The 27,740-nt window shown below is 51.1% G+C and overlaps 2 protein-coding genes across 12 annotated transcripts in view; one reads left to right on the top strand and one right to left on the bottom strand.

Annotated features, from left to right (window-relative positions):
* MOV10L1 (Mov10 like RNA helicase 1) overlaps positions 1-4,651 on the bottom strand; it is a 226,876-nt gene extending 222,225 nt beyond the window's left edge. For both annotated transcript variants that reach the window (XM_077264879.1, XM_077264881.1), the window contains exon 1: positions 4,497-4,651. In XM_077264879.1, the coding sequence (XP_077120994.1) occupies positions 4,497-4,578 (82 nt within the window). In that variant the 5' untranslated portion in view covers positions 4,579-4,651. The remainder of the gene's footprint in view (positions 1-4,496) is intronic.
* MLC1 (modulator of VRAC current 1) overlaps positions 4,139-27,740 on the top strand; it is an 82,367-nt gene continuing 58,765 nt past the window's right edge. For 2 of the 10 annotated variants that reach the window (XM_077264891.1, XM_077264888.1), the window contains exons 1-4: positions 4,608-4,703; positions 13,860-14,044; positions 14,325-14,495; positions 23,604-23,693. In XM_077264891.1, the coding sequence (XP_077121006.1) occupies positions 14,331-14,495; positions 23,604-23,693 (255 nt within the window). In that variant the 5' untranslated portion in view covers positions 4,608-4,703; positions 13,860-14,044; positions 14,325-14,330. Of the gene's footprint in view, positions 4,370-4,606; positions 4,704-13,859; positions 14,045-14,275; positions 14,496-23,603; positions 23,694-27,740 lie in introns of those variants that run through there. The other 8 variants (XM_077264889.1, XM_077264892.1, XM_077264887.1 and 5 more) reach the window with 8 other exon arrangements.

Here is a 27,740-nt window from a genome sequence, read left to right as displayed (position 1 = left end):
ACTCATTCACTTCATATTGACTCACAACTATTTTTTATTTGACGGGAGGTTCTGTATGATTTAAGGGGATAAAAATTCAAAGTTTGAAAATTGCACAATTTTCTAAATTTTCGCCATATTCACGAAATGGCAGATCTCATGGATTAACAGAACTGGGTAGTATAGTGAGAAAGTAGGCAACCAAGAGAAGATCTGAGGCAGCAGAGCATTAAAGGGAACCTGTCACCCCCAAAATGGAAGTTGAGCTAAGCCCACCAGCATCAGGGGCTTATCAACAGCATTCTGTAATGCTGTAGATAAGCCCCCAATGTACCCTGAAAGATGAGAAAAAGAGGTTAGATTATACTCACCCAGGGGCGGTCCCGCTGTGGTGGGCGTTGCGGTCCGGTCCTCCCATCTTCTTACGATCACGTCCTCTTCTTGTCTTCACGCCGCAGCTGCGGCGCAGGCGTACTTTGTGTGCCCTATTGAGGGCAGAGCAAAGTACTGTAGTGCGCAGGAGCCGGGAAAGGTCAGAGAGGCCCGGCGCCTGCGCACTGAAGTGCTTTGCTCTGCCCTCAACAGGGAAGACAAAGTACGCCGGAGCGTGAATACAAGAAGAGGACGTCATCGTAAAAAGATGGGAGGCCCCGGACCGCGACGCCCGTCGGACCGGACCGCAGCAGGAACCGCCCCTGGGTGAGTATAATCTAACCTCTTTTTCTCATCTTTCAGGTTACCTCTGGGGCTTATCTACAGCATTACAGAATGCTGTAGAAAAGCCCTTGATGCCGGTGGGCTTATTTCACCTTCCATTTTGGGGGTGACAGGTTCCCTTTAAAGTGAACCCGTCATCAGAAAAAAAAAACACTATTAACCTGCAGCTATGGGGTTAATAGTGCTACTAACCTGCACGGTGCACACACTTACCCGAATGCTGCAGGGAGAAAATTAACTTCATTCTCCCTGCAGCGTTCCGATTCCAGTCAGAGAGGCGGGGACGACACGGGTTCAGTCTCTGCTCCGAGTATAGAGAGTGGAACTCTTACTGTGCCCCTAACTGGCAGCAGGCCCAACGCAGAGCCAGTCTCAGTCAGGTTCGGGGGTGCAGTTACAGCCCCTCTCTGTATGCTCACAGCGTGACTGAAACCGTGCCTTAAGATATACAGTAAGTGACTAGCACACTCCAAAGTGTTGTGATGCAAAAAGGGGGGGTTTATTTACATACAGTAAATCACAAACGTTTCGGTCGATACTGGACCTTCATCAGTGTGCTATAAGGGAATATGTACAAAAAGAATAACATCCAATGTATAAACAAAAAACCAAAAGGCAGAAAATAAACATAAACAAAATAATACAAGAAAAACAAAAGTATATACATCACGTAGAGCAATACCGTCATGAATATAAATAGAAAGACAACAGTGGAGTACAGTCAAAACATATATGTCTGCTCATGAGATACGCTGCAGAATGGAATATGTGCACTTGGGCGTATGGACGTGATTGCGAGTGACGGGGACGGAGAGTCAAAAGGACCACTAAAATGGCTGTGATCGTGGAATGGTGTACCAGGCGGAAAGAGAGATAAACATACCTTAATATAGTAGTATGCTTAATGGAGCCCCAAAATAATTAGTTTAATATGCATCTAAAATGAGGGAAGCGGAAACTTATGACATAAACAGAAGTGATATAGCTATGACGTGCTTACAATGTCTGGAAACGGAAGTACATACCCATATACTAGGCCTGGGATTATAGGCCAGAAAGGCAGTGGAGGTTGTCTGTCAAGAGAAGACACATGGGTAATAGGTTTTTGTTTTTCTTGTATTATTTTGTTTATGTTTATTTTCTGCCTTTTGGATTTTTGTTTATACATTGGATGTTATTCTCTTTGTACATGTTCCCTTATAGCACACTGATGAAGGTCCAGTATCGACCGAAACGTTTGTGATTTACTGTATGTAAATAAACCCCCCCTTTTTGCATCACAACACTTTGGAGTATGCTAGTCACTTATATCTTACACATCAAGGTTTGGGAACCTATGACTGTGCACCTCCCCTTTTAGGCTGTGCTGGACATTTTCTATTCAATTGAAACCGTGCCTTAGGCTACTTTCACACTAGCGTTTTTGGCTGCACGTTGCAATGCGTCGTTTAGGAGAAAAAACGCATCCTGCAAAGTTGTCCGCAGGATGCGTTTTTTCCCCATAGACTTACATTACCGACGCATTGCGATGCAGTGCCACAAGTCGCAACTGTCGTGCGACGGTTGCGTCGTGTTTTGGCGCACCGCCGCCACAAAAAAAGTTACATGTAACTTTTTTTGTGCGTCGGGACCACCATTTTCGACCGCGCATGCGCGGCCGGAACTCCGCCCCCTCCTCCCCGGACCCTACAAGGAAGCAGCGGAAGCGTCTTAAGACTGCTTCCGCTGCCAACGTCGGGCATTTTCTTCACAGTATGCGTCGGTACGTCGGGCCAACGCAGCGCGACGGCCCCGTACCGACGCTAGTGTGAAAGCAGCCTTAGGCACCCAGTGACTGAAACCGGCGCTCTGCAGGGGGAATAAAGTTAATTTTCTCCCTGCAGCGTTTGGGTAAGTGTGTGCGCTGCACAGGTTAGTAATGCCATTAGCCTGCACACAAACCCCATATCTGCAGGGTAATAGCGTTTTTTTCTGGTGACAGATTCTCTTTAACATCAGCAACCAAACTGTGCACCAGGAGCTTCAAGACATGGAGTTTGGACAATATGCTTCCAATTTTGTGGGAGAAATTTCAGGAAGGCCCTAATCTGCTTGAGCATGATTGTGTCCCAGTGTAGAAAACAAGGTCCATAAAGGCATGGTTGGGGGAACGTGACTGTCCGCACAAAGCCCTGACCTCAAGCCAATGGACCACCTTTAGAGATCAGTGGTGGTCATAACATGGTAGTGGTGGTCATAACATGGTGCTGGCGGTTAGGGCCCACTGCCACCTCCAGCAGCTTATGTTCCACACTGATGAGCTACTGGTCTGTAAAGAGCCCATGAAAGCTCTTAAGGTACCGTCACACTCAGCGACGCTGCAGCGATATAGACAACGAGCCGATCGCTGCAGCGTCGCTGTTTAGGTCGCTGTAGAGATGTCAAACACAGCAGCTCCACAACGATGCAGGAGCGATCCAGTGACGTAACGGTGACTCACTTATCGTTCTCACAGGTTGTTAGCTCCATGTAAAACATTGCTGGCATCGTTGCTTTTGATGTCAAACATGACGATACACGCAGACCTGACGACCAAATAAAGTTCTGGCCTTCTAGCTCCGACCAGTGATATAACAGCGGGATCCAGATCGCTGCTGCGTGTCACACAACGAGATCGCTATCCAGGACGCTGCAACGTCACGGATCGTTGTCGTTCTCGTTGTAAAGTTGCTGAGTGTGACGGTACCTTTAGGCTATGTGCACACGTTGTGGATTTACTGCGGATCCGCAGCGTTTTTTTTCCATGCAGAAACACTGCAGATCGGTAAGTGATTTACAAGTACAATGGAAATCAATGGAAGAAAAAATGCTGTGCTAATGGTGTGGAAAATTTTGTGCAGAAAAGCTGCGGATTAAAAGAAGGAGCATGTCACTTCTTTTGTGCGGATCTGCAGCGTTTTTGTACCCATTCCATTATAGAAATCCACAGGAGTAAAAGACATGAAATCCGGACAAAAACCGCAGTAAATCCGCATAAAAAAACGCAACAAATCAGCACCTGCGTTTTCTGCCAAGAGAAGCAGAATCCGCGCAAAAAATTCCAGGGGCAAATCCGCAATGAGGGCACATAGCCTTACAGCTGCACAATGGGCACCATCTCTATATTACAGGGGTTGTCTCAGGCTTGGAAGTTATCTATAGGACACGGTATGATTATTGGGGGTCCGAGCACTGGGAGCCGCACCCATCTTATGGAAGTGATGAGGACCAGCTGAGCACAGCTATCTCGGGCAGTCCCATAAGAGTGAATGGAACAGCAGTGCATATGATCAGCCATTGCTCCTCAGATTGGGGGGTCACAGAAGTGGGAAAGTTATTCCTTACCCCAAACATAAGAACAGCCCTTTAGTAAGCATGGCTGGGGGAGGGGACGGTATACAACCTCCAGTGGGTGTAATGTGGAGGTGGCCCAATACTTTGTCCACATGGGATTGTTCACCCAGGATTCACCCACTGTGGAACGTCTGCATCAAACACTGCGCCAAATTGGCTTTATTGCAAAAACCGCTCTGGATTCCCGACAGGCCCCGCTCTCTGCATGGAGCCTCAGCAGGAAGAGCCGTGGGGGCTTCTACAGGCCAGGTCACACCGTGCGGCGGCGGCAGCAGCACACTGCTCTGCAGGGACCCCCGTGGTGGGTGAGGCCAGCGGTTATACTGAGATGTAGTGCGGGTTACATCGCGGCACAACTCCGCGGTTATGCTGGGCACTCGCACACAACATGGCGCAGGTGTGGATTTCTAGGTGACGTTAGCTCTCACCCTGGCTGGGTTTCCTCCGGTCCTCACTAGTGTCCGCTGCCCTCCAGAAGAAGGAGGCCGCGCTCTTCACCAGGCTCAGCATGGCTACCGTCTACAGGCTGCAGAAAGCGGCGGCTCGGCGGTCAGCAACACAGCGATCACGTGGTAGACAGTCTACTGATACCATGACGTCACGTCACGCACAGGCTGTAGTTCGGCCGCCGAGGGGTAAAGCTGCTGCTGCTGCTGCGCGCCTGCTGAGTGTACGGGATGTGCTGCTCAGTGTGCGAGTCCGGCCTGTGCGGTCTGTGCTCAGTGTGCGAGTGCGGCCTGTGCTCAGTGTGCGAGTCCGGCCTGTGCGGTCTGTGCTCAGTGTGCGAGTGCGGCCTGTGCTCAGTGTGCGAGTCCGGCCTGTGCGGTCTGTGCTCAGTGTGCGAGTCCGGCCTGTGCGGTCTGTGCTCAGTGTGCGAGTCCGGCCTGTGCGGTCTGTGCTCAGTGTGCGAGTCCGGCCTGTGCGGTCTGTGCTCAGTGCGCGAGTGCGGCCTGTGCGGTCTGTGCTCAGTGCGCGAGTCCGGCCTGTGCGGTCTGTGCTCAGTGTGCGAGTCCGGCCTGTGCGGTCTGTGCTCAGTGCGCGAGTGCGGCCTGTGCGGTCTGTGCTCAGTGCGCGAGTCCGGCCTGTGCGGTCTGTGCTCAGTGCGAGAGTCCGGCCTGTGCGGCCCGTGCTCAGTGCGCGAGTCCGGCCTGTGCGGCCCGTGCTCAGTGCGCGAGTCCGGCCCGTGCTCAGTGCGCGAGTCCGGCCCGTGCTCAGTGCGCGAGTCCGGCCCGTGCTCAGTGCGCGAGTCCGGCCCGTGCTCAGTGCGCGAGTCCGGCCCGTGCTCAGTGCGCGAGTCCGGCCCGTGCTCAGTGCGCGAGTCCGGCCCGTGCTCAGTGCGCGAGTCCGGCCCGTGCTCAGTGCGCGAGTCCGGCCCGTGCTCAGTGCGCGAGTCCGGCCCGTGCTCAGTGCGCGAGTCCGGCCCGTGCTCAGTGCGCGAGTCCGGCCCGTGCTCAGTGCGCGAGTCCGGCCCGTGCTCAGTGCGCGAGTCCGGCCCGTGCTCAGTGCGCGAGTCCGGCCCGTGCTCAGTGCGCGAGTCCGGCCCGTGCTCAGTGCGCGAGTCCGGCCCGTGCTCAGTGCGCGAGTCCGGCCCGTGCTCAGTGCGCGAGTCCGGCCCGTGCTCAGTGCGCGAGTCCGGCCCGTGCTCAGTGCGCGAGTCCGGCCCGTGCTCAGTGCGCGAGTCCGGCCCGTGCTCAGTGCGCGAGTCCGGCCCGTGCTCAGTGCGCGAGTCCGGCCCGTGCTCAGTGCGCGAGTCCGGCCCGTGCGGTCTGTGCTCAGTGTGCGAGTCCGGCCCGTGCGGTCTGTGCTCAGTGTGCGAGTCCGGTCTGTGCTCAGTGTGCGAGCCCGGCCCGTGCGGTCTGTGCTCAGTGTGCGAGTCCGGTCTGTGCTCAGTGTGCGAGTCCGGCCTGTGCGGTCTGTGCTCAGTGTGCGAGTGCGGTCTGTGCTCAGTGTGCGAGTGCGGTCTGTGCTCAGTGTGCGAGTCCGGCCTGTGCGGTCTGTGCTCAGTGTGCGAGTCCGGCCTGTGCGGTCTGTGCTCAGTGTGCGAGTCCGGCCTGTGCGGTCTGTGCTCAGTGTGCGAGTCCGGCCTGTGCGGTCTGTGCTCAGTGTGCGAGTCCGGCCTGTGCGGTCTGTGCTCAGTGTGCGAGTCCGGCCTGTGCGGTCTGTGCTCAGTGTGCGAGTCCGGCCTGTGCGGTCTGTGCTCAGTGTGCGAGTCCGGCCTGTGCGGTCTGTGCTCAGTGTGCGAGTCCGGCCTGTGCGGTCTGTGCTCAGTGTGCGAGTCCGGCCTGTGCGGTCTGTGCTCAGTGTGCGAGTCCGGCCTGTGCGGTCTGTGCTCAGTGTGCGAGTCCGGCCTGTGCGGTCTGTGCTCAGTGTGCGAGTCCGGCCTGTGCGGTCTGTGCTCAGTGTGCGAGTCCGGCCTGTGCTCAGTGTGCGAGTCCGGCCTGTGCTCAGTGCGCGAGCGCGGCCTGTGCTCAGTGTGCGAGTCCGGCCTGTGCGGTCTGTGCTCAGTGTGCGAGTCCGGCCTGTGCGGTCTGTGCTCAGTGTGCGAGTCCGGCCTGTGCGGTCTGTGCTCAGTGTGCGAGTCCGGCCTGTGCGGTCTGTGCTCAGTGTGCGAGTCCGGTCTGTGCTCAGTGCGCGAGTCCGGTCTGTGCTCAGTGCGCGAGTCCGGTCTGTGCTCAGTGCGCGAGTCCGGTCTGTGCTCAGTGCGCGAGTCCGGTCTGTGCTCAGTGCGCGAGTCCGGTCTGTGCTCAGTGCGCGAGTCCGGTCTGTGCTCAGTGCGCGAGTCCGGTCTGTGCTCAGTGCGCGAGTCCGGTCTGTGCTCAGTGCGCGAGTCCGGTCTGTGCTCAGTGCGCGAGTCCGGTCTGTGCTCAGTGCGCGAGTCCGGTCTGTGCTCAGTGCGCGAGTCCGGTCTGTGCTCAGTGCGCGAGTCCGGTCTGTGCTCAGTGCGCGAGTCCGGTCTGTGCTCAGTGCGCGAGTCCGGTCTGTGCTCAGTGCGCGAGTCCGGTCTGTGCTCAGTGCGCGAGTCCGGTCTGTGCTCAGTGCGCGAGTCCGGCCTGTGCTCAGTGCGCGAGTCCGGCCTGTGCTCAGTGCGCGAGTCCGGCCTGTGCTCAGTGCGCGAGTCCGGCCTGTGCTCAGTGCGCGAGTCCGGCCTGTGCTCAGTGCGCGAGTCCGGCCTGTGCTCAGTGCGCGAGTCCGGCCTGTGCTCAGTGCGCGAGTCCGGCCTGTGCTCAGTGCGCGAGTCCGGCCTGTGCTCAGTGCGCGAGTCCGGCCTGTGCTCAGTGCGCGAGTCCGGCCTGTGCTCAGTGCGCGAGTCCGGCCTGTGCTCAGTGCGCGAGTCCGGCCTGTGCTCAGTGCTCGAGTCCGGCCTGTGCTCAGTGCGCAAGTCCGGCCTGTGCTCAGTGTGTGAGTCCGGCCTGTGCGGTCTGTGCTCAGTGTGTGAGTCCGGCCTGTGCGGTCTGTGCTCAGTGTGTGAGTCCGGCCTGTGCGGTCTGTGCTCAGTGTGCGAGTGCGGTCTGTGCTCAGTGTGCGAGTGCGGCCTGTGCGGTCTGTGCTCAGTGTGCGAGTGCGGTCTGTGCTCAGTGTGCGAGTGCGGTCTGTGCTCAGTGTGCGAGTGCGGTCTGTGCTCAGTGTGCGAGTGCGGTCTGTGCTCAGTGTGCGAGTGCGGTCTGTGCTCAGTGTGCGAGTGCGGTCTGTGCTCAGTGTGCGAGTGCGGTCTGTGCTCAGTGTGCGAGTGCGGTCTGTGCTCAGTGTGCGAGTGCGGTCTGTGCTCAGTGTGCGAGTGCGGTCTGTGCTCAGTGCGCGAGTCCGGCCTGTGCTCAGTGCGCGAGTCCGGCCTGTGCTCAGTGCGCGAGTCCGGCCTGTGCTCAGTGCGCGAGTCCGGCCTGTGCTCAGTGCGCGAGTCCGGCCTGTGCTCAGTGCGCGAGTCCGGCCTGTGCTCAGTGCGCGAGTCCGGCCTGTGCTCAGTGTGTGAGTCCGGCCTGTGCGGTCTGTGCTCAGTGTGCGAGCCCGGCCCGTGCGGTCTGTGCTCAGTGTGCGAGTCCGGTCTGTGCTCAGTGTGCGAGTCCGGCCTGTGCGGTCTGTGCTCAGTGTGCGAGTGCGGTCTGTGCTCAGTGTGCGAGTGCGGTCTGTGCTCAGTGTGCGAGTCCGGCCTGTGCGGTCTGTGCTCAGTGTGCGAGTCCGGCCTGTGCGGTCTGTGCTCAGTGTGCGAGTCCGGCCTGTGCGGTCTGTGCTCAGTGTGCGAGTCCGGCCTGTGCGGTCTGTGCTCAGTGTGCGAGTCCGGCCTGTGCGGTCTGTGCTCAGTGTGCGAGTCCGGCCTGTGCGGTCTGTGCTCAGTGTGCGAGTGCGGCCTGTGCGGTCTGTGCTCAGTGTGCGAGTGCGGCCTGTGCGGTCTGTGCTCAGTGTGCGAGTGCGGTCTGTGCTCAGTGTGCGAGTGCGGTCTGTGCTCAGTGTGCGAGTGCGGTCTGTGCTCAGTGTGCGAGTGCGGCCTGTGCGGTCTGTGCTCAGTGTGCGAGTGCGGCCTGTGCGGTCTGTGCTCAGTGTGCGAGTGCGGTCTGTGCTCAGTGTGCGAGTGCGGTCTGTGCTCAGTGCGCGAGTCCGGCCTGTGCTCAGTGCGCGAGTCCGGCCTGTGCTCAGTGCTCGAGTCCGGCCTGTGCTCAGTGCGCAAGTCCGGCCTGTGCTCAGTGTGTGAGTCCGGCCTGTGCGGTCTGTGCTCAGTGTGTGAGTCCGGCCTGTGCGGTCTGTGCTCAGTGTGTGAGTCCGGCCTGTGCGGTCTGTGCTCAGTGTGCAAGTGCGGCCTGTGCGGTCTGTGCTCAGTGTGCGAGTGCGGCCTGTGCGGTCTGTGCTCAGTGTGCGAGTGCGGTCTGTGCTCAGTGTGCGAGTGCGGTCTGTGCTCAGTGTGCGAGTGCGGTCTGTGCTCAGTGTGCGAGTGCGGTCTGTGCTCAGTGTGCGAGTGCGGTCTGTGCTCAGTGTGCGAGTGCGGTCTGTGCTCAGTGTGCGAGTGCGGTCTGTGCTCAGTGTGCGAGTGCGGTCTGTGCTCAGTGTGCGAGTGCGGTCTGTGCTCAGTGTGCGAGTGCGGTCTGTGCTCAGTGTGCGAGTGCGGTCTGTGCTCAGTGCGCGAGTCCGGCCTGTGCTCAGTGCGCGAGTCCGGCCTGTGCTCAGTGCGCGAGTCCGGCCTGTGCTCAGTGCGCGAGTCCGGCCTGTGCTCAGTGCGCGAGTCCGGCCTGTGCTCAGTGCGCGAGTCCGGCCTGTGCTCAGTGTGTGAGTCCGGCCTGTGCGGTCTGTGCTCAGTGTGCGAGCCCGGCCCGTGCGGTCTGTGCTCAGTGTGCGAGTCCGGTCTGTGCTCAGTGTGCGAGTCCGGCCTGTGCGGTCTGTGCTCAGTGTGCGAGTGCGGTCTGTGCTCAGTGTGCGAGTGCGGTCTGTGCTCAGTGTGCGAGTCCGGCCTGTGCGGTCTGTGCTCAGTGTGCGAGTCCGGCCTGTGCGGTCTGTGCTCAGTGTGCGAGTCCGGCCTGTGCGGTCTGTGCTCAGTGTGCGAGTCCGGCCTGTGCGGTCTGTGCTCAGTGTGCGAGTCCGGCCTGTGCGGTCTGTGCTCAGTGTGCGAGTCCGGCCTGTGCGGTCTGTGCTCAGTGTGCGAGTCCGGCCTGTGCGGTCTGTGCTCAGTGTGCGAGTCCGGCCTGTGCGGTCTGTGCTCAGTGTGCGAGTCCGGCCTGTGCGGTCTGTGCTCAGTGTGCGAGTCCGGCCTGTGCGGTCTGTGCTCAGTGTGCGAGTCCGGCCTGTGCGGTCTGTGCTCAGTGTGCGAGTCCGGCCTGTGCGGTCTGTGCTCAGTGTGCGAGTCCGGCCTGTGCGGTCTGTGCTCAGTGTGCGAGTCCGGCCTGTGCTCAGTGTGCGAGTCCGGCCTGTGCTCAGTGCGCGAGCGCGGCCTGTGCTCAGTGTGCGAGTCCGGCCTGTGCGGTCTGTGCTCAGTGTGCGAGTCCGGCCTGTGCGGTCTGTGCTCAGTGTGCGAGTCCGGCCTGTGCGGTCTGTGCTCAGTGTGCGAGTCCGGCCTGTGCGGTCTGTGCTCAGTGTGCGAGTCCGGTCTGTGCTCAGTGCGCGAGTCCGGTCTGTGCTCAGTGCGCGAGTCCGGTCTGTGCTCAGTGCGCGAGTCCGGTCTGTGCTCAGTGCGCGAGTCCGGTCTGTGCTCAGTGCGCGAGTCCGGTCTGTGCTCAGTGCGCGAGTCCGGTCTGTGCTCAGTGCGCGAGTCCGGTCTGTGCTCAGTGCGCGAGTCCGGTCTGTGCTCAGTGCGCGAGTCCGGTCTGTGCTCAGTGCGCGAGTCCGGTCTGTGCTCAGTGCGCGAGTCCGGTCTGTGCTCAGTGCGCGAGTCCGGTCTGTGCTCAGTGCGCGAGTCCGGTCTGTGCTCAGTGCGCGAGTCCGGTCTGTGCTCAGTGCGCGAGTCCGGTCTGTGCTCAGTGCGCGAGTCCGGTCTGTGCTCAGTGCGCGAGTCCGGTCTGTGCTCAGTGCGCGAGTCCGGTCTGTGCTCAGTGCGCGAGTCCGGCCTGTGCTCAGTGCGCGAGTCCGGCCTGTGCTCAGTGCGCGAGTCCGGCCTGTGCTCAGTGCGCGAGTCCGGCCTGTGCTCAGTGCGCGAGTCCGGCCTGTGCTCAGTGCGCGAGTCCGGCCTGTGCTCAGTGCGCGAGTCCGGCCTGTGCTCAGTGCGCGAGTCCGGCCTGTGCTCAGTGCGCGAGTCCGGCCTGTGCTCAGTGCGCGAGTCCGGCCTGTGCTCAGTGCGCGAGTCCGGCCTGTGCTCAGTGCGCGAGTCCGGCCTGTGCTCAGTGCGCGAGTCCGGCCTGTGCTCAGTGCTCAAGTCCGGCCTGTGCTCAGTGCGCAAGTCCGGCCTGTGCTCAGTGTGTGAGTCCGGCCTGTGCGGTCTGTGCTCAGTGTGTGAGTCCGGCCTGTGCGGTCTGTGCTCAGTGTGTGAGTCCGGCCTGTGCGGTCTGTGCTCAGTGTGCGAGTGCGGCCTGTGCGGTCTGTGCTCAGTGTGCGAGTGCGGCCTGTGCGGTCTGTGCTCAGTGTGCGAGTGCGGTCTGTGCTCAGTGTGCGAGTGCGGTCTGTGCTCAGTGTGCGAGTGCGGTCTGTGCTCAGTGTGCGAGTGCGGTCTGTGCTCAGTGTGCGAGTGCGGTCTGTGCTCAGTGTGCGAGTGCGGTCTGTGCTCAGTGTGCGAGTGCGGTCTGTGCTCAGTGTGCGAGTGCGGTCTGTGCTCAGTGTGCGAGTGCGGTCTGTGCTCAGTGTGCGAGTGCGGTCTGTGCTCAGTGTGCGAGTGCGGTCTGTGCTCAGTGCGCGAGTCCGGCCTGTGCTCAGTGCGCGAGTCCGGCCTGTGCTCAGTGCGCGAGTCCGGCCTGTGCTCAGTGCGCGAGTCCGGCCTGTGCTCAGTGCGCGAGTCCGGCCTGTGCTCAGTGCGCGAGTCCGGCCTGTGCTCAGTGCGCGAGTCCGGCCTGTGCTCAGTGCGCGAGTCCGGCCTGTGCTCAGTGCGCGAGTCCGGCCTGTGCTCAGTGCGCGAGTCCGGCCTGTGCTCAGTGCGCGAGTCCGGCCTGTGCTCAGTGCGCGAGTCCGGCCTGTGCTCAGTGCGCGAGTCCGGCCTGTGCTCAGTGCGCGAGTCCGGCCTGTGCTCAGTGCGCGAGTCCGGCCTGTGCTCAGTGCGCGAGTCCGGCCTGTGCTCAGTGCGCGAGTCCGGCCTGTGCGGTCTGTGCTCAGTGCGCGAGTCCGGCCTGTGCGGTCTGTGCTCAGTGTGCGAGTCCGGCCTGTGCGGTCTGTGCTCAGTGCGCGAGTCCGGCCTGTGCGGTCTGTGCTCAGTGCGCGAGTCCGGCCTGTGCGGTCTGTGCGAGTCCAGCCTGTGCATCTTGAATCGTGGTTTGTGTTTAAGGGGGTAGGGGGGCTTGGGGGGCCCACTGAGACTCTTTCGCCCAGGGCCCTCAAAAACCTGGAGCCGGCCCTGTAACTAAAGATCCCTAGTCAAGATCCTAAAGTAAAACTTAACTTTTAATCATTTTCAAATGGAACACACATTTAAAAAAGCAATTAACAACCCTTATTAGCTCTAGGTATAATGGGGATATATATCCAGGTATTAGTATATTAGAATGTCAGAGTGATTTCGCAAGGATTTACAAAAAAAAAAAAAAAAAAAAATACAATTCTCTTCACTTGCAGTTATAAGCCACTATTAGGTACTAGTGCAAATTCACTTCAATAGATCGCTCTATCTAATATTATTATAATGGAGACTGGAGTCCACAGATTGGGTCCCCCTTTAAACAATGCACAGAAATGTAGCGGATTCCTATTTTACTATTTGTGGTCAGGAAATCAAGTCCACAGGAGATCACTTGCTAACTCACTGACTATAGAGACATGTTAGTGATATGTCACGTCCAAACCATGGCAACTCCAGATCGTGTGCACCTTCCGTTACACTTCGGTTTTTGAGAAAAGAGTTGCACTTGTACATATGCTTGTTATTCTATGGGGCTAAGCACATGTCCGATCTTTCTTTCTCTGACCGAAAACTGGAGACATGTCTGATTTTTATGCAAATGAAAAAAAATTGGATGAAATGCGAGTGCGGTCTAATTTTCACTTAGTGACAGTATGTAGAAGGTGAAAAACTTTTTTCTTGTCAACGTTCAAGAAAAAGTTTGATCAGTGACTGTATTTTTTACCCGCTGGTTTGTTTTTTTTTGTTTTTTTTTCCCCCTTTCATTAGGTGTGGAAATTCCAAAATAAAAATTGACATGTTGCGCATCCGAATTTCGCACCACAGTTCAGTTTACGCTGTATAAAAAAATAAGCGCAGTGGGCATGAGAGTTCTATAAATCCCATCCATTTTGCTGAAACTGTAAGGGTATGTGCAAACGCTGCGGATCCGCAGCAGTTTCCCATGAGTTTACAGTACAATGTAAACCTATGGGAAACAAAATCCACAGTGCACATGCTGCGGAAAAAACCGCTCGGAAACGCAGCGGTTTATTTTCCGCAGCATGTCAATTCTTTTTGCGGATTCCGCTGCGGGTTTCCACCTGGGCCAATAGAAATCTGCAGGTGAAAACCCGCAGAGGAAACCGCAAAAGAATCCGCGATAAATCCGCAGTGAAAACCGCAGTGGTTTTTCACTGCGGATTTAGCAAATCCGCTGCGGAAAATTCCTCAATGGAATCCGCAGCGTGTACACTTAGCCTAAGACGCTTCATTTTTGACACAGTGAAAAAACGCAGCGTCAGAACCTCATTGTGGGCACACAGCCTATGACATTATGGGCAGCACGGTGGCTCAGTGGTTAGCACAGCAGCCTTGCAGTGCTGGAGCCCTGGGCTCTAATCCCACCTTGAACAACATCTGCAAGGAGTTTGTATGTTCTCCCTGTGCTTGTGTGGGTTTCCTCCGCGTTCTCCGGTTTCCTCCAACATTCCAAAGACATACTGATAGGGGAATTTAGATTGTTGGCCCCATCGGGGACAGTGATGATAATGTGTGTAAAGCGCTGCGGAATATGTTAGCGCTATATAAAAATAAAGATTATTATTATTATGATTATTGTTACTGGAATGGTCGCATTGAAACCTGGAGTAATTGGAAATACTTTTAGATTGATGCAATTAGCAATGTTTTTCGTTAGTGCTGGTATTAGTTGAGTCCTATAGCAGGCACATTATTTTGGCAGTAAAGGAAATTGCTTTTTATGCACATAGAAAATAAATAGCAGATCGAAATGGTCTTTCAGTTTGGTGAAATATTAATAACCTCATCCAACCATTTTCTGTCTTCTCATTAGAATTCAAGAGGCGTTTGTGTTCTCTGGCCCGTATACAGTTCTTCTCCTCCTTTGTCTACATGTGAATAGATGCTGTTTCGCAGCAAAGTTTTCAAATTCATCATGAATCTGTGAGCCGAGAAAACACCCAGACAGGATCTCTCCAGTTGCTCTACACTTTCATCCTGACAAATATCCAAAGTTAGGTATGTATACATCTATTCAAGGACATCCAACTTATGCCTCCAATATTGATGACTTGATGATATTTTTTATTAAGAGCAGCAATGTTCTGACTCTTGCACTCACTTTTGGTCACTCCTTTTATCTGTCGAAAAATGAAACTTACATTGCAATTGGTTCTTCTTTGTTTATATGTGCCATCATACCATTGTAGTCATATATTATGAATTGATTGTATTTTTTCTCAAAAATAGATCTAACTTTGCCTGAGGAATTTCACCAACTTCTACTTCTTTGATTTAGAACAGTATGACCAAAGAAGAGAGATTCAATGAAGAATTTGGTTATGATAGGATGGCTACTTTAGAACTTGGGATGCAGGAAGGTAGACCGTACCATTCAGACTTGCAATCATCGGACGGTATACACCCATGTGTTAAGTATAAAACCTGGATGTTTTCCCTGCTAATCGGGGTAAGTGTTCATATTGTGCATAGTCTGTAGGCTAGTCTGCTGTGGTGTTCTTCTTCATTTTCTCGCTATATATATATATATATTTTAGTGAACATAGTTACATAACCTTCAGCAGAGAACTTTTAAGACGGACTGTGAATACTAAAATCCAGTATTTAGGCTATGTGCACACATTACGGATTAGCCTTAGGAATTTCTGGTGCGGATTCTGCATGTCTTGGCAGAAAACGCAGCTGCGGATTTGTCGCGTCTTTTGTGCGCATCCGCAGCGTTTTTTGCCCCTGCGGATTTCTATAATGGAATGGGTACAAAAACGCTGCAGATCCACAAAAAAGAAGTGACATGCTACTTCTTTTAATCTGCAGCGTTTCCGCATGGAATTTTCCGCTCCATCTGCACAGCTTTTTTTTTTTTCTCATTGATTTACATTGTACTGTAAATCAATTGCAGATCTGCAGCGTTTCTGCACCGCAAAAAACGCTGCGGATCCGCAGAGAATCCGCAACGTGTGCGCATAGCCTTATGGTCCTGTGGAATATTCTCAAACTGAGAAATTAGCTGTTATGAAGATATTCCCTGTAAGTGATGACATTGGGAGACTTTCCAGTTAAAGTCCTCTCTGCCTGGAATGGCTTAAAGAAGTTGTCCACTACAATAATTTTTTTTTTCATAAATCTTGCTATTATGGGCCACTGAAAACATCCACTGTGTTTATTTTAGCAATATTACCTTTTATCATGCTGTAGCAGCACATCTTCAGTGCTGGATCCAACTTTCATGGGGTTAATCGACAACTTCCTTTCTCCTGAGTTATTGTGCTCTAATACTACAATTTCCATGATGCATTGCACTGGCCACTAAGCCCGAACCTACCACACCCACTCCAAAACACACCCCAACCCCTCCCTCCTCTATCTTCAAAAAGATTTGTGATGTCATTTCTGTCCAACCTCCTCTTTTACATTTGACCAACCCACACTCCATTACACACAGATAGAGGGATAGATAATAGATAGATAGATAGATAGATAGATAGATAGATATGGGATGGATAGATAGATACATACAGATATATCTATATATCTATTTACATAGATATGTCCATATCCATGTTTCTAAACCCGTTCACCCCTGGAGCTTTTTTCGTTTATCGCTCCCCTTCTTTACAGAGCCATAACTTTTTTATTTTTCCGTCAATATGGCCATGTGGGGGCTTGTCTTTTGCGGGACAAGTTCTACTTTTGAACGACACCATTGGTTTTATCATGTCGTGTAACAGAAAATGTGAAAAAAATTCAGTGTGCAATGAAATTGCAAAAAAAGTGCAATCCCACACTTGTTTTTTGCTTGGCTTTTTTGCTAGGTTCACTAAATGCTAAGGCTGTGTGCACACGTTGCGGATTTGATTGCAGATCCGCAGGTTTTTTTGCTGCACAGAATTGCATCAAATCCGCAGTGTAGTGCACAACCAATGTAAGTCTATGGGAGCCGCAGACTTGTTGTGCACATGCTGCGGAAAAAGCCGCACCGAAACGCAGCTTTGATTCTTGCACATCCGCAGCAAAACCGCAGATGTAAAAAAGATCTGCAGTTTTGCTGCAGATGTGGGTCCGAGAAACGCTGCAGTTCGGGAGGAGGGAAGTGTGTGGGCAGTGACTGTGTGCGTGTATGTGTGTGGGTGCGTGGTCTGCGGGCTGTTCGGATGTGTGCGGAACTGTTCAGGTGTGTGGGTGCGGGGTCTGCGGGCTGTTCGGATGTGTGCGGAACTGTTCAGGTGTATGCGGGCGGGGTCTGCGGGCTGTTCGGATGTGTGCGGCGCTGTGTGGGACTGTTCGGGTGTGTGCGGGTCTGTTCGGATGTGTGTGGCGCTGTACAGGACTGTTTGGGTGTGTGCGGGACTGCTCGGGTGTGTGCGGCGCTGTTCGGGTGTGTGCGGGACTGCTCGGATGTGTGCCTGGCTGTTCGAGTGTGTGCGGGTCTGTTCGGATGTGTGTGGCGCTGTACGGGACTGTTCAGGTGTGTACGGGTGTGTGCGGGGCTGTGCGGGTGTGTGCGGGACTGTGCAGGTGTGTGCCTGGCTGTTCGGGTGTGTGCGGGACTGTGCGGGTGTGTGCCTGGCTGTTCGGATGTGTGCGGGTGTGTGCGGGACTGTTTGGGTGTGTGCCTGGCTGTTCGGATGCAATGAATAGCCAGGTCTTTCACGGGAAGGAACAACCACAGGAAGGGCAGCATCCAAAAGGAAAACCACCTATGCCAAAACATGGTATCCATCCACAGACAGCTGTTTCGGGGTCTGTGGATGGATACCATGTTTTGGCATAGGTGGTTTTCTTTTGGATGCTGCCCTTCCCGTGGTTGTTTCTTCCAGGTGAAAGACCTGGCAATTCATTGCTTGCGTTGAGAAACACGTGATAATGTCTCCGCGGCTTTTCTACATGCATTTGCATATTTCCCTTTCGGGATGGGGCCAGTGTTCTGGATCACTGCGTTGAGAAACACGTGATGGTGTCTCCGCGGTGTTGGATGTTTTGATCTCCCCGAGGTCATTCATCCTTATGTTTATAGTCTTTTCACTAGGCACTGCTCCTAATAGCCAGTTTCCTACTCCACACTGATGAGGGGCAAATACCCCGAAACAGCTGTCTGTGGATGGATACCATGTTTTGGCATAGGTGGTTTTCCTTTTGGATGCTGCCCTTCCCGTGGTTGTTCCTTCCCGGTGAAAGACCTGGCTATTCATTGCTTGCGTTGAGAAACACGTGATGGTGTCTCCGCGGCTTTTCTACATGCAATTACGAGTTCATAGACACCAAACACGTCTAGGTTATTTTTTATCTAAGTGGTGAAAAAAAATTTCCAAACTTTGCTAAAAAGAAATAATATAATTGCGCCGTTTTCCGATACCCGTAGCATCTATATTTTCTGAGATATAGGGTCGGGTGAGGGCTAATTTCTTGCGTGCCGAGCTGACGTTTTTAATGATACCACTTTTGTGCAGATACGTTCTTTTGATCGCCCGTTATTGCATTTTAATGCAATGTCGCGGCGACCAAAAAAACATAATTTTGGCGCTTGATTTTTTTTTCGCGCTACGCCGTTTAGCGATCATGTACATTTTTTTTTTTTATTGAAAACAGCTGACATGTTGCGGCTTTGAAGTGGGCTCACCGCCGAAGCCCACCTCAAAGCAGGGGATACTGCTAGCTGACGTACTATTCCGTCAGCTGGCAGAAAGCGGTAAATGAACAATCTGTTTCAGTTAAAAATAAAACGAAAAAAAAAATGGCGTGGGCTCCCGCGCAATTTTCTGCATCAGAGGGGGAAAGCCGACGGCCGGGGGCCAATATTTGTAGTCTGCTATGAATATCAGCCCGCAGCTGTCTGCGTAGCCTTTTCTGGCTATTAAAATAGGGGGACACCCAAAAAAAATGACGTGGCGTCCCCCTATATTTCATAGCCAGAAAGGCTACGCAGACAGCTGCGGGCTGATATTCATAGCCTAGAGAGGGGCCTTGGATATTGCCCCCCCTTGCTACAAATACCAGTCCGCAGCCACCCCAGAAATGGCGCATCTGTCAGATGCGCCAATTCCGGCACTTAGCCCCTCTCTTCCCACTCCTGAGTAGCGGTGGGATATGGGGTCATAAGGGGTTAATGTCACCTTGCTATTGTAAGGTGACATTAAGCCGGGTTAATAATGGAGAGGCGTCAATAAGACGCCTATCCATTATTAATCCAATACTAGTAAAGGGTTAATAAAACACACACACATTAGGAAAAAAGTATTTTAATATTCTTCATTTAACCATACTTACCATACTTCAGCGCCTGCAAAAAACGTAAAATAATAAACCGAATACTACCTGTCCGCCGTAGTCCAATTAATAACGAGTGTCCCACAACGATCTCCCCTATAGAACAGTGACATCGGGTGCACTGCTCTATAGGACCTTCAGTGACACACTGACAGGAGACAATGGCTCCTGCAGTGCATCACTGAGAGATTACTAGAGTTCACTGGTCTCACTTTACGGCATTTGCTGCGTCGGAACTTTCTCGCACAGCAATGCCAAAAGTGAGACTAGGGACTATTTTCTGACAGGGGCATAGGAATACATTGTGAGGAATACATTGTGGAAGGATACCTCCCATCATTGTATTCCTGGAGTCCCTGGAGAGTGGTCGCATCAGCTGATGCTGCTGCTCTCCACAGGAGATCATCGAGGGACACGAATAGGATTTCTGCGGATCAGGGAGTATATTGTTTGCTTATTATTTTAATATTTTTTACAGGTGACACTGGCTTCAGGGATCAAGGTGACAAGTGATGGTGAGTATGTACTCTATGTTATATGTACTGTATGTCTATATGTATGTTGTCTGTATGTACTGCATGTATGTACTGTATGTGGCATGTTATATGTCGCATGGTGCATGTCACATGGTGCATGTCGCATGCCTCATGGTGTATGACGCATGGTGCATGTCGCATGGTGCATGCCGTATGTCTGTATGTGTGTTATGTCTGTATGTGTGTAATGTCTGTATGTGTGTAATGTATGTTTTTTTTTTTTAACACATTAGCCAGATGATGGGACTAATACTGTCCCATCATAGGCTAATGTGTCACTCACTGTCACTATAGCAGGCAGAGCCCGATGGGACTTGCAGTCCCATCGGACGATGCCTGCACACAGAGACACCCCCCCCCGCCAGCCAGCAGCATACTAAAGAAAGCATGGCCAGCGGACCCACCGCACACACCCGCAGACCCCAGCACTGCCCGGTGCCGGCACATTACGGCGCAACCGCACCGCCCAGCGGCGGCACATCACGGCGCAGCCCCACCGCACCGCTTGGCGCTGGCACATCATGGCGCAGCCCCACCGCACCCCCCGGCGCTGGCACATCACGGCGCAGCCCCACCGCACCACCCGGCGCCGGCACGAAGCCCGCACATCACGTCCAAGCACAGCGTACACATCCCTGCCTAGCCCCGCACGCCCCCAGCGCAGCCCCACCGCACCGTCCGGCGCCGGCAAAACCCGGCGCAGCCGCACCGCCCTGCGGCGGCACATCACGGCGCAGCCCCACTGCACCGCTTGGCGCTGGCACATCATGGCGCAGCCCCACCGCACCCCCCGGCGCTGGCACATCACGGCGCAGCCCCACCGCACCACCCGGCGCCGGCACGAAGCCCGCACATCACGTCCAAGCACAGCGTACACATCCCTGCCTAGCCCCGCACGCCCCCAGCGCAGCCCCACCGCACCGTCCGGCGCCGGCAAAACCCGGCGCAGCCGCACCGCCCTGCGCCGGCACATCACGGCGCAACCGCACCGCCCGGCGCCGGCACATCACGGCGCAGCCCCACCGCACCGCCCGGCGCTGGCACATCACGGCGCAGCCCCACCGCACCGCCCGGCGCTGGCACATCACGGCGCAGCCCCACCACACCGCTTGGCGCTGGCACATCACGGCGCAGTCCCACCACACCGCCCGGCGCCGGCACATCACGGCGCAGCCCCACCGCACCACCCGGCGCCGGCACGAAGCCCGCACATCAAGTCCAAGCACAGCGTACACATCCCTGCCTAGCCCCGCACGCCCCCAGCACAGCCCCGCACGCCCCCAGCACAGCCCTGCAGCCCCCAGCGCCGCCCACAGCCCAGTCACTCTTGATGAGTGACTGCTGACTGTGAGGCTGGGTCACGCCTGCTCATGACGTCACGTCAATTTCCAGAGTCTGGAAATTGACGTGACGTCGGCGGAAATTAGCGGCGGCTGCAGCCTGGGGGTCACGTGACCCGGACTCAGCCGCTGGCATAGTGCCGCTCACAGGTGAAAACGGCAACAAAAGGTATTTACACAATTCATTAGGGGCCCCGGGGGGATACATTGGGGGTTAATTGAAAGTAGTGGACAACCCCTTTTAACATCAGAAAATTGCATGGCTAATGAAGAAATCTAATTTATCCAGTTTAGACTTGGTACACACACACACACACACACACACACACACACACACACACACACACACACACACACACACACACTCTATGTTCACATGTTGCGTTCTTGCTGCGTTTTTAGCAGCAAAAGCTATGAGATTTCAGAAATCTCATGCACACAGTTTTTTTTTGTTTTTTTTTTCCTGACTGAATTGGATAACTGCTCTGTTTTTCCAAACTGCAGCATGTCACGTCATTCAGCTTTTTCTTTGCAGCATTTTTTTTCACCCACAAAAAGCAATGAGTAAGTATAAAACCATTGTGAAAAACACGGGTATCAGGTTTTGCTGCATTTTTTTTGTGTGCAAAAACTTTAAAGAAGTTGCATCATGTTGTTTCGGGGTGCACTAAACTTTATTAGCATGCACAAGAGACAATAAAAACGCAGCAAATACGCAGCAAAACCTGCTTTTTGTAAGCAGCTTCATTATTTCCAAGAAAACAGGTTTTGCCTGCGGGAAAAAATGCAGCAAAAAAGTCAACATAGCCATATAGAGCTCTTCTCTGAGAAGTGTGCTGGTTGTTTGTCAGAATCTCTGGAAAAACGGGTTATAGCAAAATCCCAGCAGAGCTTGGCAGTGATCATGTTTTTCAGACATGCACCTTGTCTGCCACGTTTTTGTGCATGAAAAAAAGGGAAGGAGTAAATGCCAGACACCAGTATAAATACCGGTATATCCTTTATTTAATTAATCCCTTCAATCTCTGACTGCAGCATTTAACATGTGGCGGCATGTATGCGCAACGTTTTCTCCGCCCATCGGTACCCTTGTGATTTAATTGTGGGTTGCCATGACACCTGGGGGTCATCAGATAACCGCGGTGGCTGTCATTACTGAGCTTCTTTGAAACCATCAGACTATCGCACCTTCAAGTCCCCCCAAGGGAACTAACAATAAGGGTATGTGCACACATTCAGTTTTTTTCACGTTTTTTCGCTATAAAAACGCTATAAAAACTCATTAAAAACGCATGCATTATGCATCCTATCATTTAGAATGCATGTTTTGTGCACATGATGCGTTTTTTTCCGCAAAAAAAACCACATCGCGGTAAAAAAAAACAGCATGTTCATTAATTTTGCGGATTTTCCGCTTTTTTCCCGCAATTCTATGCATTTTGAAAAAAACGCATCAAAAACGCATGAAAAAACGCATGCGGATTTCTGGCAGAAATGTCCGGTTTTTGTCAGGAAAATTTCTGCTAGAAATCCTGACGTGTGCACATAGCCTCACAGTGAAAATGTAAAATAAATAAATAATGCTCTAAAAAAATTATAAAAATAGAAAAAAACTGAAAAAAACAAACATGTGGTATCGGCATATTCAGAAAAATCAGATCTATCAAAATATAAAAGCAATTAACCCGATCGATAAACACTGTAAATTAAAGCGCCAAAATTACAATTTTGTTTTTGGTCAGTTCCACATAAAAGGCAGTAACAAGTGATCAAAAAGTAATATCTATCCCAAAATAGTATCAATAAAAATGTTGTCTCGGTCTGCAAAAAATAATCCATCTCAGAGCTCCATCGGCTGGGAAATAAAAATGTTACGGCGGGGTCTTGGAAAATGGTGACACAACCCTCAATTTTTATTTTTATTATTATTATTACGGTATTATTTATTTATTTTTTTGCAAAGTTCTGAATTTTTTTTTTTTTTTCACCACTAAAATAATAAAATGAAACTGGACATATATGGTATTCTTTGGGTACTGTGCAATATACCAGTTGATCACCTGTACTGTACAAACTAGCTTAGCCCATGATATACTGTACTCAGTGTGACTTGAGTCTGATGTCGTGTGATTTTGTTGTGGTGTTATTATGTCACTTAGTCTTTTTTCAATACAAAATGTTGTATTATTCAAGGTGTTCACATAACTAATATATTTCTGTTCTTGTAATATAATAGCTGTGCATCTATACGGCTTCTAGATTTGAAAAGTCAGGCTGTATTCACATGCCAAAATTGTCTGTGTCCTTTATCCAGGACTTTTTTTTAGGTCTATAGTAAAAAAATAAAAAAATAAAATCAGGCAGGTAGTTGCTACCTACTTGTCTGTGCTCGGTATCGATCTCTGCTGGCACAGAGCAGTCACAGACCCCTTCTGCCAGCGATTCAGCCGCTTCCACGAATGTCACTTCAAACCTTTCCTCTTCCAGGTTGCTCTGTCGACAGGTGTGACTACCAACCTCATGCTCATTGACAACCGGCTTCCTGCTGCCTAACTGTGGGAACTGACTGTCAATCAGTATGACATTGGCAGTCACGCCCCCTCGACAGAGCAACCAAGAAGAGGAAGAACTGCTCTGTTGATGCAGCAAAGTCTTCAGCGGGAAATGTCAATGACTGCTCTGGGTAGAATAGGCAGGTAGTTAGCAACTCCCTGCCTTTTAAATTTTAGGCACACAGTAGAAAAAAGTAATGGATGACCCCTTTTTAAAAGGTGAAATATGCAAATATAAGATGGGATTTATAAATATAATGGCTGACTACTTCAGTTAATTCACTTGATTGCTACTAGACTTCCTATCTTAATTGTTATATTCCTTGTGTTCTGCTGCTTTTTAATATTGCCACTGTGACATTTTATTTTTATTCCATATGTATTGAAATACTTGTATTGGAAACTGCATGGCCAGGTTTAATTTATATTTTTGAAGCTTTCTGCCAGGAAAACCAAATGCAAATGCAGCAGCTTTTAATTTGTATTTCTTTACTACTATAGCAGCAGTTTAATCTAAAAGTTCAATCATTTTCTGTTACAACTTCCTAAAGTCCAGAACATAGATATTGCTGACCTATCCATAAGCTAGGTCATCAATACAAATTAGTTGGGGGTATAATACCGGGCACCCCAACAATCAGCCGATTCCTTCTTCAGCAGTGATTGGATGTGAGCAAATGAATGGAGCAGAACTCTCCAGCTCCTTACATTGTTTGATGGCCACTGTGGAGTACTGCAGTTTAGCTCCCTTTCAGGGCGCGAACAACCTGATAGCGATTAAAAACCAAGCACATGTCTAAATCACTATGCACTACTCATCAGAACTCTTCAATGTGTATGTTCAACATTTTTTGTTTTGTTGCAGAGTTGTCTTCTCGCTATATCAGGATTTTCACTTTACTTAGGAAATATATTCCCTTCAGAAATGGATTACTTAAGATGTGCAGCAGGATCTGTAAGTATGACTTAAATTAAAAGGCATACAATACAGGAGCTTACTGTGTTTGGCATAACTAAAGCACTTTAAGGATAGATTCCCATAATATTTTTATGTTCTGGTAAAATGTATGATTTTTCGGTATTTTGTCAAATTCACTTTGTAAAACATGGTAACAAGACCAAGAATGGACACCAGGCCATAAAATATGAAAGTACAAACTTTATTTTGAACATATCTAAAACCATATGCCACACATAAAATTATGGAGCAACCAAAATACAGAGACAACCAACAGGTATGACTGGAACAGTGGCAAAGAGCTATATATATATATATATATATATATATATATATATATATATATATATATATATATATATATATATATATATATATATATATATATAGTAACCTTCCAATCATTCATATAGTACGTATATACACACCCGCAAAGAATCCTGCAAGTATAACCAGCAGTATCCCCAATGCAGCGGTCATAGATGACAATGCACCAAAATTATTTAAATAGAATATAAGAAATATGTATGTATTAGTGTTGATCGTTAATATATAAAAAGACTAATGAAAAATAAATACAGTATATCTTAATAACGAGTGCAATGTCACCGACAACCGCAGCATCATGGACAACCGCCATACGGTCACCAAAATGTTCACAGTACATATAAAGGAAGGACCATAGTTACCAAATATAAGCCACCAGTCAGAGACCCACGACACCCGACGTACGTTTCGCTGAAGAAAGCTTCGTCCAGGGGTTCCCCCTTGCTAAAGCAGACAGCTGGGGGCTGTTATTCAAGGCTAATAAGGGGCCATGGATTTTGACCTCTCCCAGCCTAAAAATAGCATCCCTCAGCCGCCCAGAAAGGTACATCTATTATATGCGCCAATTCTGGCGCTTTGCCCGCCCCTTCCCACTTGCCCTGTAGCGGTGGCAAGTGGGGTTAATATTTGTGGGGTTGATGTTACCTTCTTATTGTCAGGTGACATCAAGTCCATGGCTTAGTAATGGAGAGGCATCTAGAAGACACCTCTCCATTACTAAATGTATTGTAAATAAAGACACAAAGAGAATAAAGTCTTTTATTCTAAATCAAAACACACACTTCCATTTTTATTTAAAAATAACAAACTACAGTTATACTCACCCAATGCCCATTTCATTGAATCCCTTGTCTCCTATAATAAACAAAAATAAAAAAGCAATATCCCTCATCGAGGTTACCGCCGATCACTGATGCTGCATTCCCAGCCGGACTGCTATTCCCAGCCGGGCTTGTTGAGGTCAATATACATGGCCCCTTACCGGCCTGAGAATAACAGCCCCAGCTGTCTGCTTTAGCAAGTCTGTTTGTCAAAAATTAAGGGGTGGCCCCAAACCATTTTTTTTTTTTTATTATTTAAATAATTAGCAAACCATGTGGGAACCCCTCTATTCTTGATAACAAGCCTTGATAACGCTGACAGCTGGGGGTTGCAGCCCCCAGCTGTGAGTTTTGTCTGGCTGGTTATCAAAAATACAGGGGGACCCATGTCTATTTTTTTTTTTTAAACAAATTAGTGACCTGGCAAAATTTTTTAAATCTGACCAGTGTCAATTTATTTGTTAATAACTCTTGAACGCTTCAACAAATCCCGGTGATTTTGAGATTGTTTTTTTTTTTGATGGCACATTATAATTTACTAGATGGTGGCCCGATTCTAACGCATCGGGTATTCCAGAATATGCATGTCCACGTAGTATATTGCACAGCCCACGTAGTATATTGCCCAGCCACGTAGTATATTGCCCAGCCACGTAGTATATTGCCCAGCCACGTAGTATATTGCCCAGCCACGTAGTATATTGCCCAGTTACGTAGTATATTGCCCAGTTACGTAGTATATTGCCCAGTGACGTAGTATATCGCACAGCGATGTAGTATACAGCACAGAGCCACGTAGTATATTGCCCAGCCACATAGTATATTGGGCAGTCACGTAGTATATTGCCCAGCTACGTAGTATATTGCCCAGCCACGTATGTCACAGGTTAAAAAAATAAAAAATAAACATATACTCACCTTCCGAAGGCGCGTTGTAGTTCTGTCGCCTGTGTGGGGTGCAGGCGGCAGCTTGCGGTCCCAGGATGACGTCGCGATCACGTGACTGTGATGTCATGGCAGGTCCTTCTCGCGCAGGCGCGCAGGACATGTGATGACGTCACGGTCACATGACCGTGACGTCCGATCCCAGGGTGTGATGACGTCGCGGTTACATGATCGTGACGTCATGGCAGGTCCTTTTCGCGCAGGCGCACATGACCTGTCATGACGTCGCGGTCACATGACCGTGACGTCACAGCAGGTCCTTCTCGCATACCATGCTTGCCATCGGAAACCTGCCTCTTGCATGGAGCGGTCACCAGAGCGTCGAGAGGAGCGGGAAAGGCGGCGGAAGGCGAGTATATAATGATTTTTTTATTTTTTTAAAATTATTTTTAACATTAGATGTTTTTACTATTGACGCTGCATAGGCAGCATCAATAGTGAAAACTTGGTCTCACAGGGTTAATAGCGGCGGTAACTGAGTGAGTTACCCGCGGCATAACGCGGTCCGTTACCGCTGGCATTAATCTTGTGTGAGCGGTGACTGCGGGGAGTATGGAGCGGGCGCCGGGCACTGACTGCAGGGGAGAAGGGAGGGACTAATCGGACTGTGGCCGCCGCTGATTAGTCGCGGCAGCCATGACAGGCAGCTGGCGAGACCAATCAGCGACTTGGATTCCATGACAGACAGAGGCCGCGACCAATGAATATCCGTGACAGACAGACAGACGGAAGTACCCCTTAGACAATTATATAGTAGATGATAATGGTAAATTTAAGACGATATGTTTTGTGTTTATTTATAAAACATATCAGAAATTTGAGAAAAATGTAAAAAAATTGCAGTTTTCAAACTTTGATTATCCCTTTAACCCAGATATTCATACCATAGAAAAACCCTTAATAAATAAAATTTCCAACATGTCTGCTTTAAATCAGCACCATTTGTAAAATGTTCTTTTATCTTGTTAGCATTTTAAGAGGTTTAAAAAAGGAGCAGTAATTTTTTCAAGAAAATTTACAAAATGTATTAGGGACCTATCCAATTTTGAACCCCCAAAAGTGATACCATTTTAAAAGCACCCTGTTACATATTGAAAATAGCTGTCGGGTAGTTTAACCCTTCAGGTAATTTTCAGAAATAAATGTAAAGTGACATGACAGAAATGAAAAAGTGTATTTTTACCACCAACCACCAAAATGTCGGTAACTCGGTAACTTCTGAACAGGTCACTATAGCCGGAAGACTCTAGTGCCGCTATTTGGCTGTGAATTGCGATGGCAAACATGAGGACCACACAATTATGATCTCAGGGTGCCAATTGGGATAAAGAGGAAGCCCCCGCACTCTGTCAACCATTTATATGATGATGTCACTATTGACAGCAGCATTTAAGGGGTTAAACAGATATGGACAGTGCAAACCCTGATCGTGGCTGATGCAGCAAGTTGTCAGCTATAGTGTACAGCCGACAAATGCTGGATTGTCACCTGTGTGGGGATACTGTTCCCTTATATCTCGGGTCAGTAAAAAGACGTATTGGCCGTCATTAAGGAGTTCATTTATTTATAGCTCAGGTGGCGGCTGATTAATATCCCCATCAGCTGCTCCTACTCTCAGTGTTAACGGCAGCAGGTGTAGGCTGATTGCAGTAATAGTCCCTTTAGCCGCCGCTTGCTGACGCTTTGATCAGTTGAATATAACTTTCATCATTCTCCTTTGCTCGTGCTGATCACCGGCAGATCAGGGGAGAATGATGAGAGCGGTGTTCTGCACCCGGCGGCGGGGAACAGAGCTAACTGTAACCACTGCTTATCATTCGCCGGTACATGTCACACAGATGACGTCCATGTGTGTCATCCGTGTGCACATGTGTGGGACGTTTTGCGGCCCGTGCTGCTGTTAAAAAACAGACATGTCAGCGTATTTTGCCCATGGACACATGGTCCATGG

Source organism: Ranitomeya variabilis, chromosome 5 (assembly GCF_051348905.1).
Source record: "Ranitomeya variabilis isolate aRanVar5 chromosome 5, aRanVar5.hap1, whole genome shotgun sequence".
Taxonomy (NCBI): domain Eukaryota; kingdom Metazoa; phylum Chordata; class Amphibia; order Anura; family Dendrobatidae; genus Ranitomeya; species Ranitomeya variabilis.
This window is presented reverse-complemented; position numbering and strand designations above follow the sequence as displayed.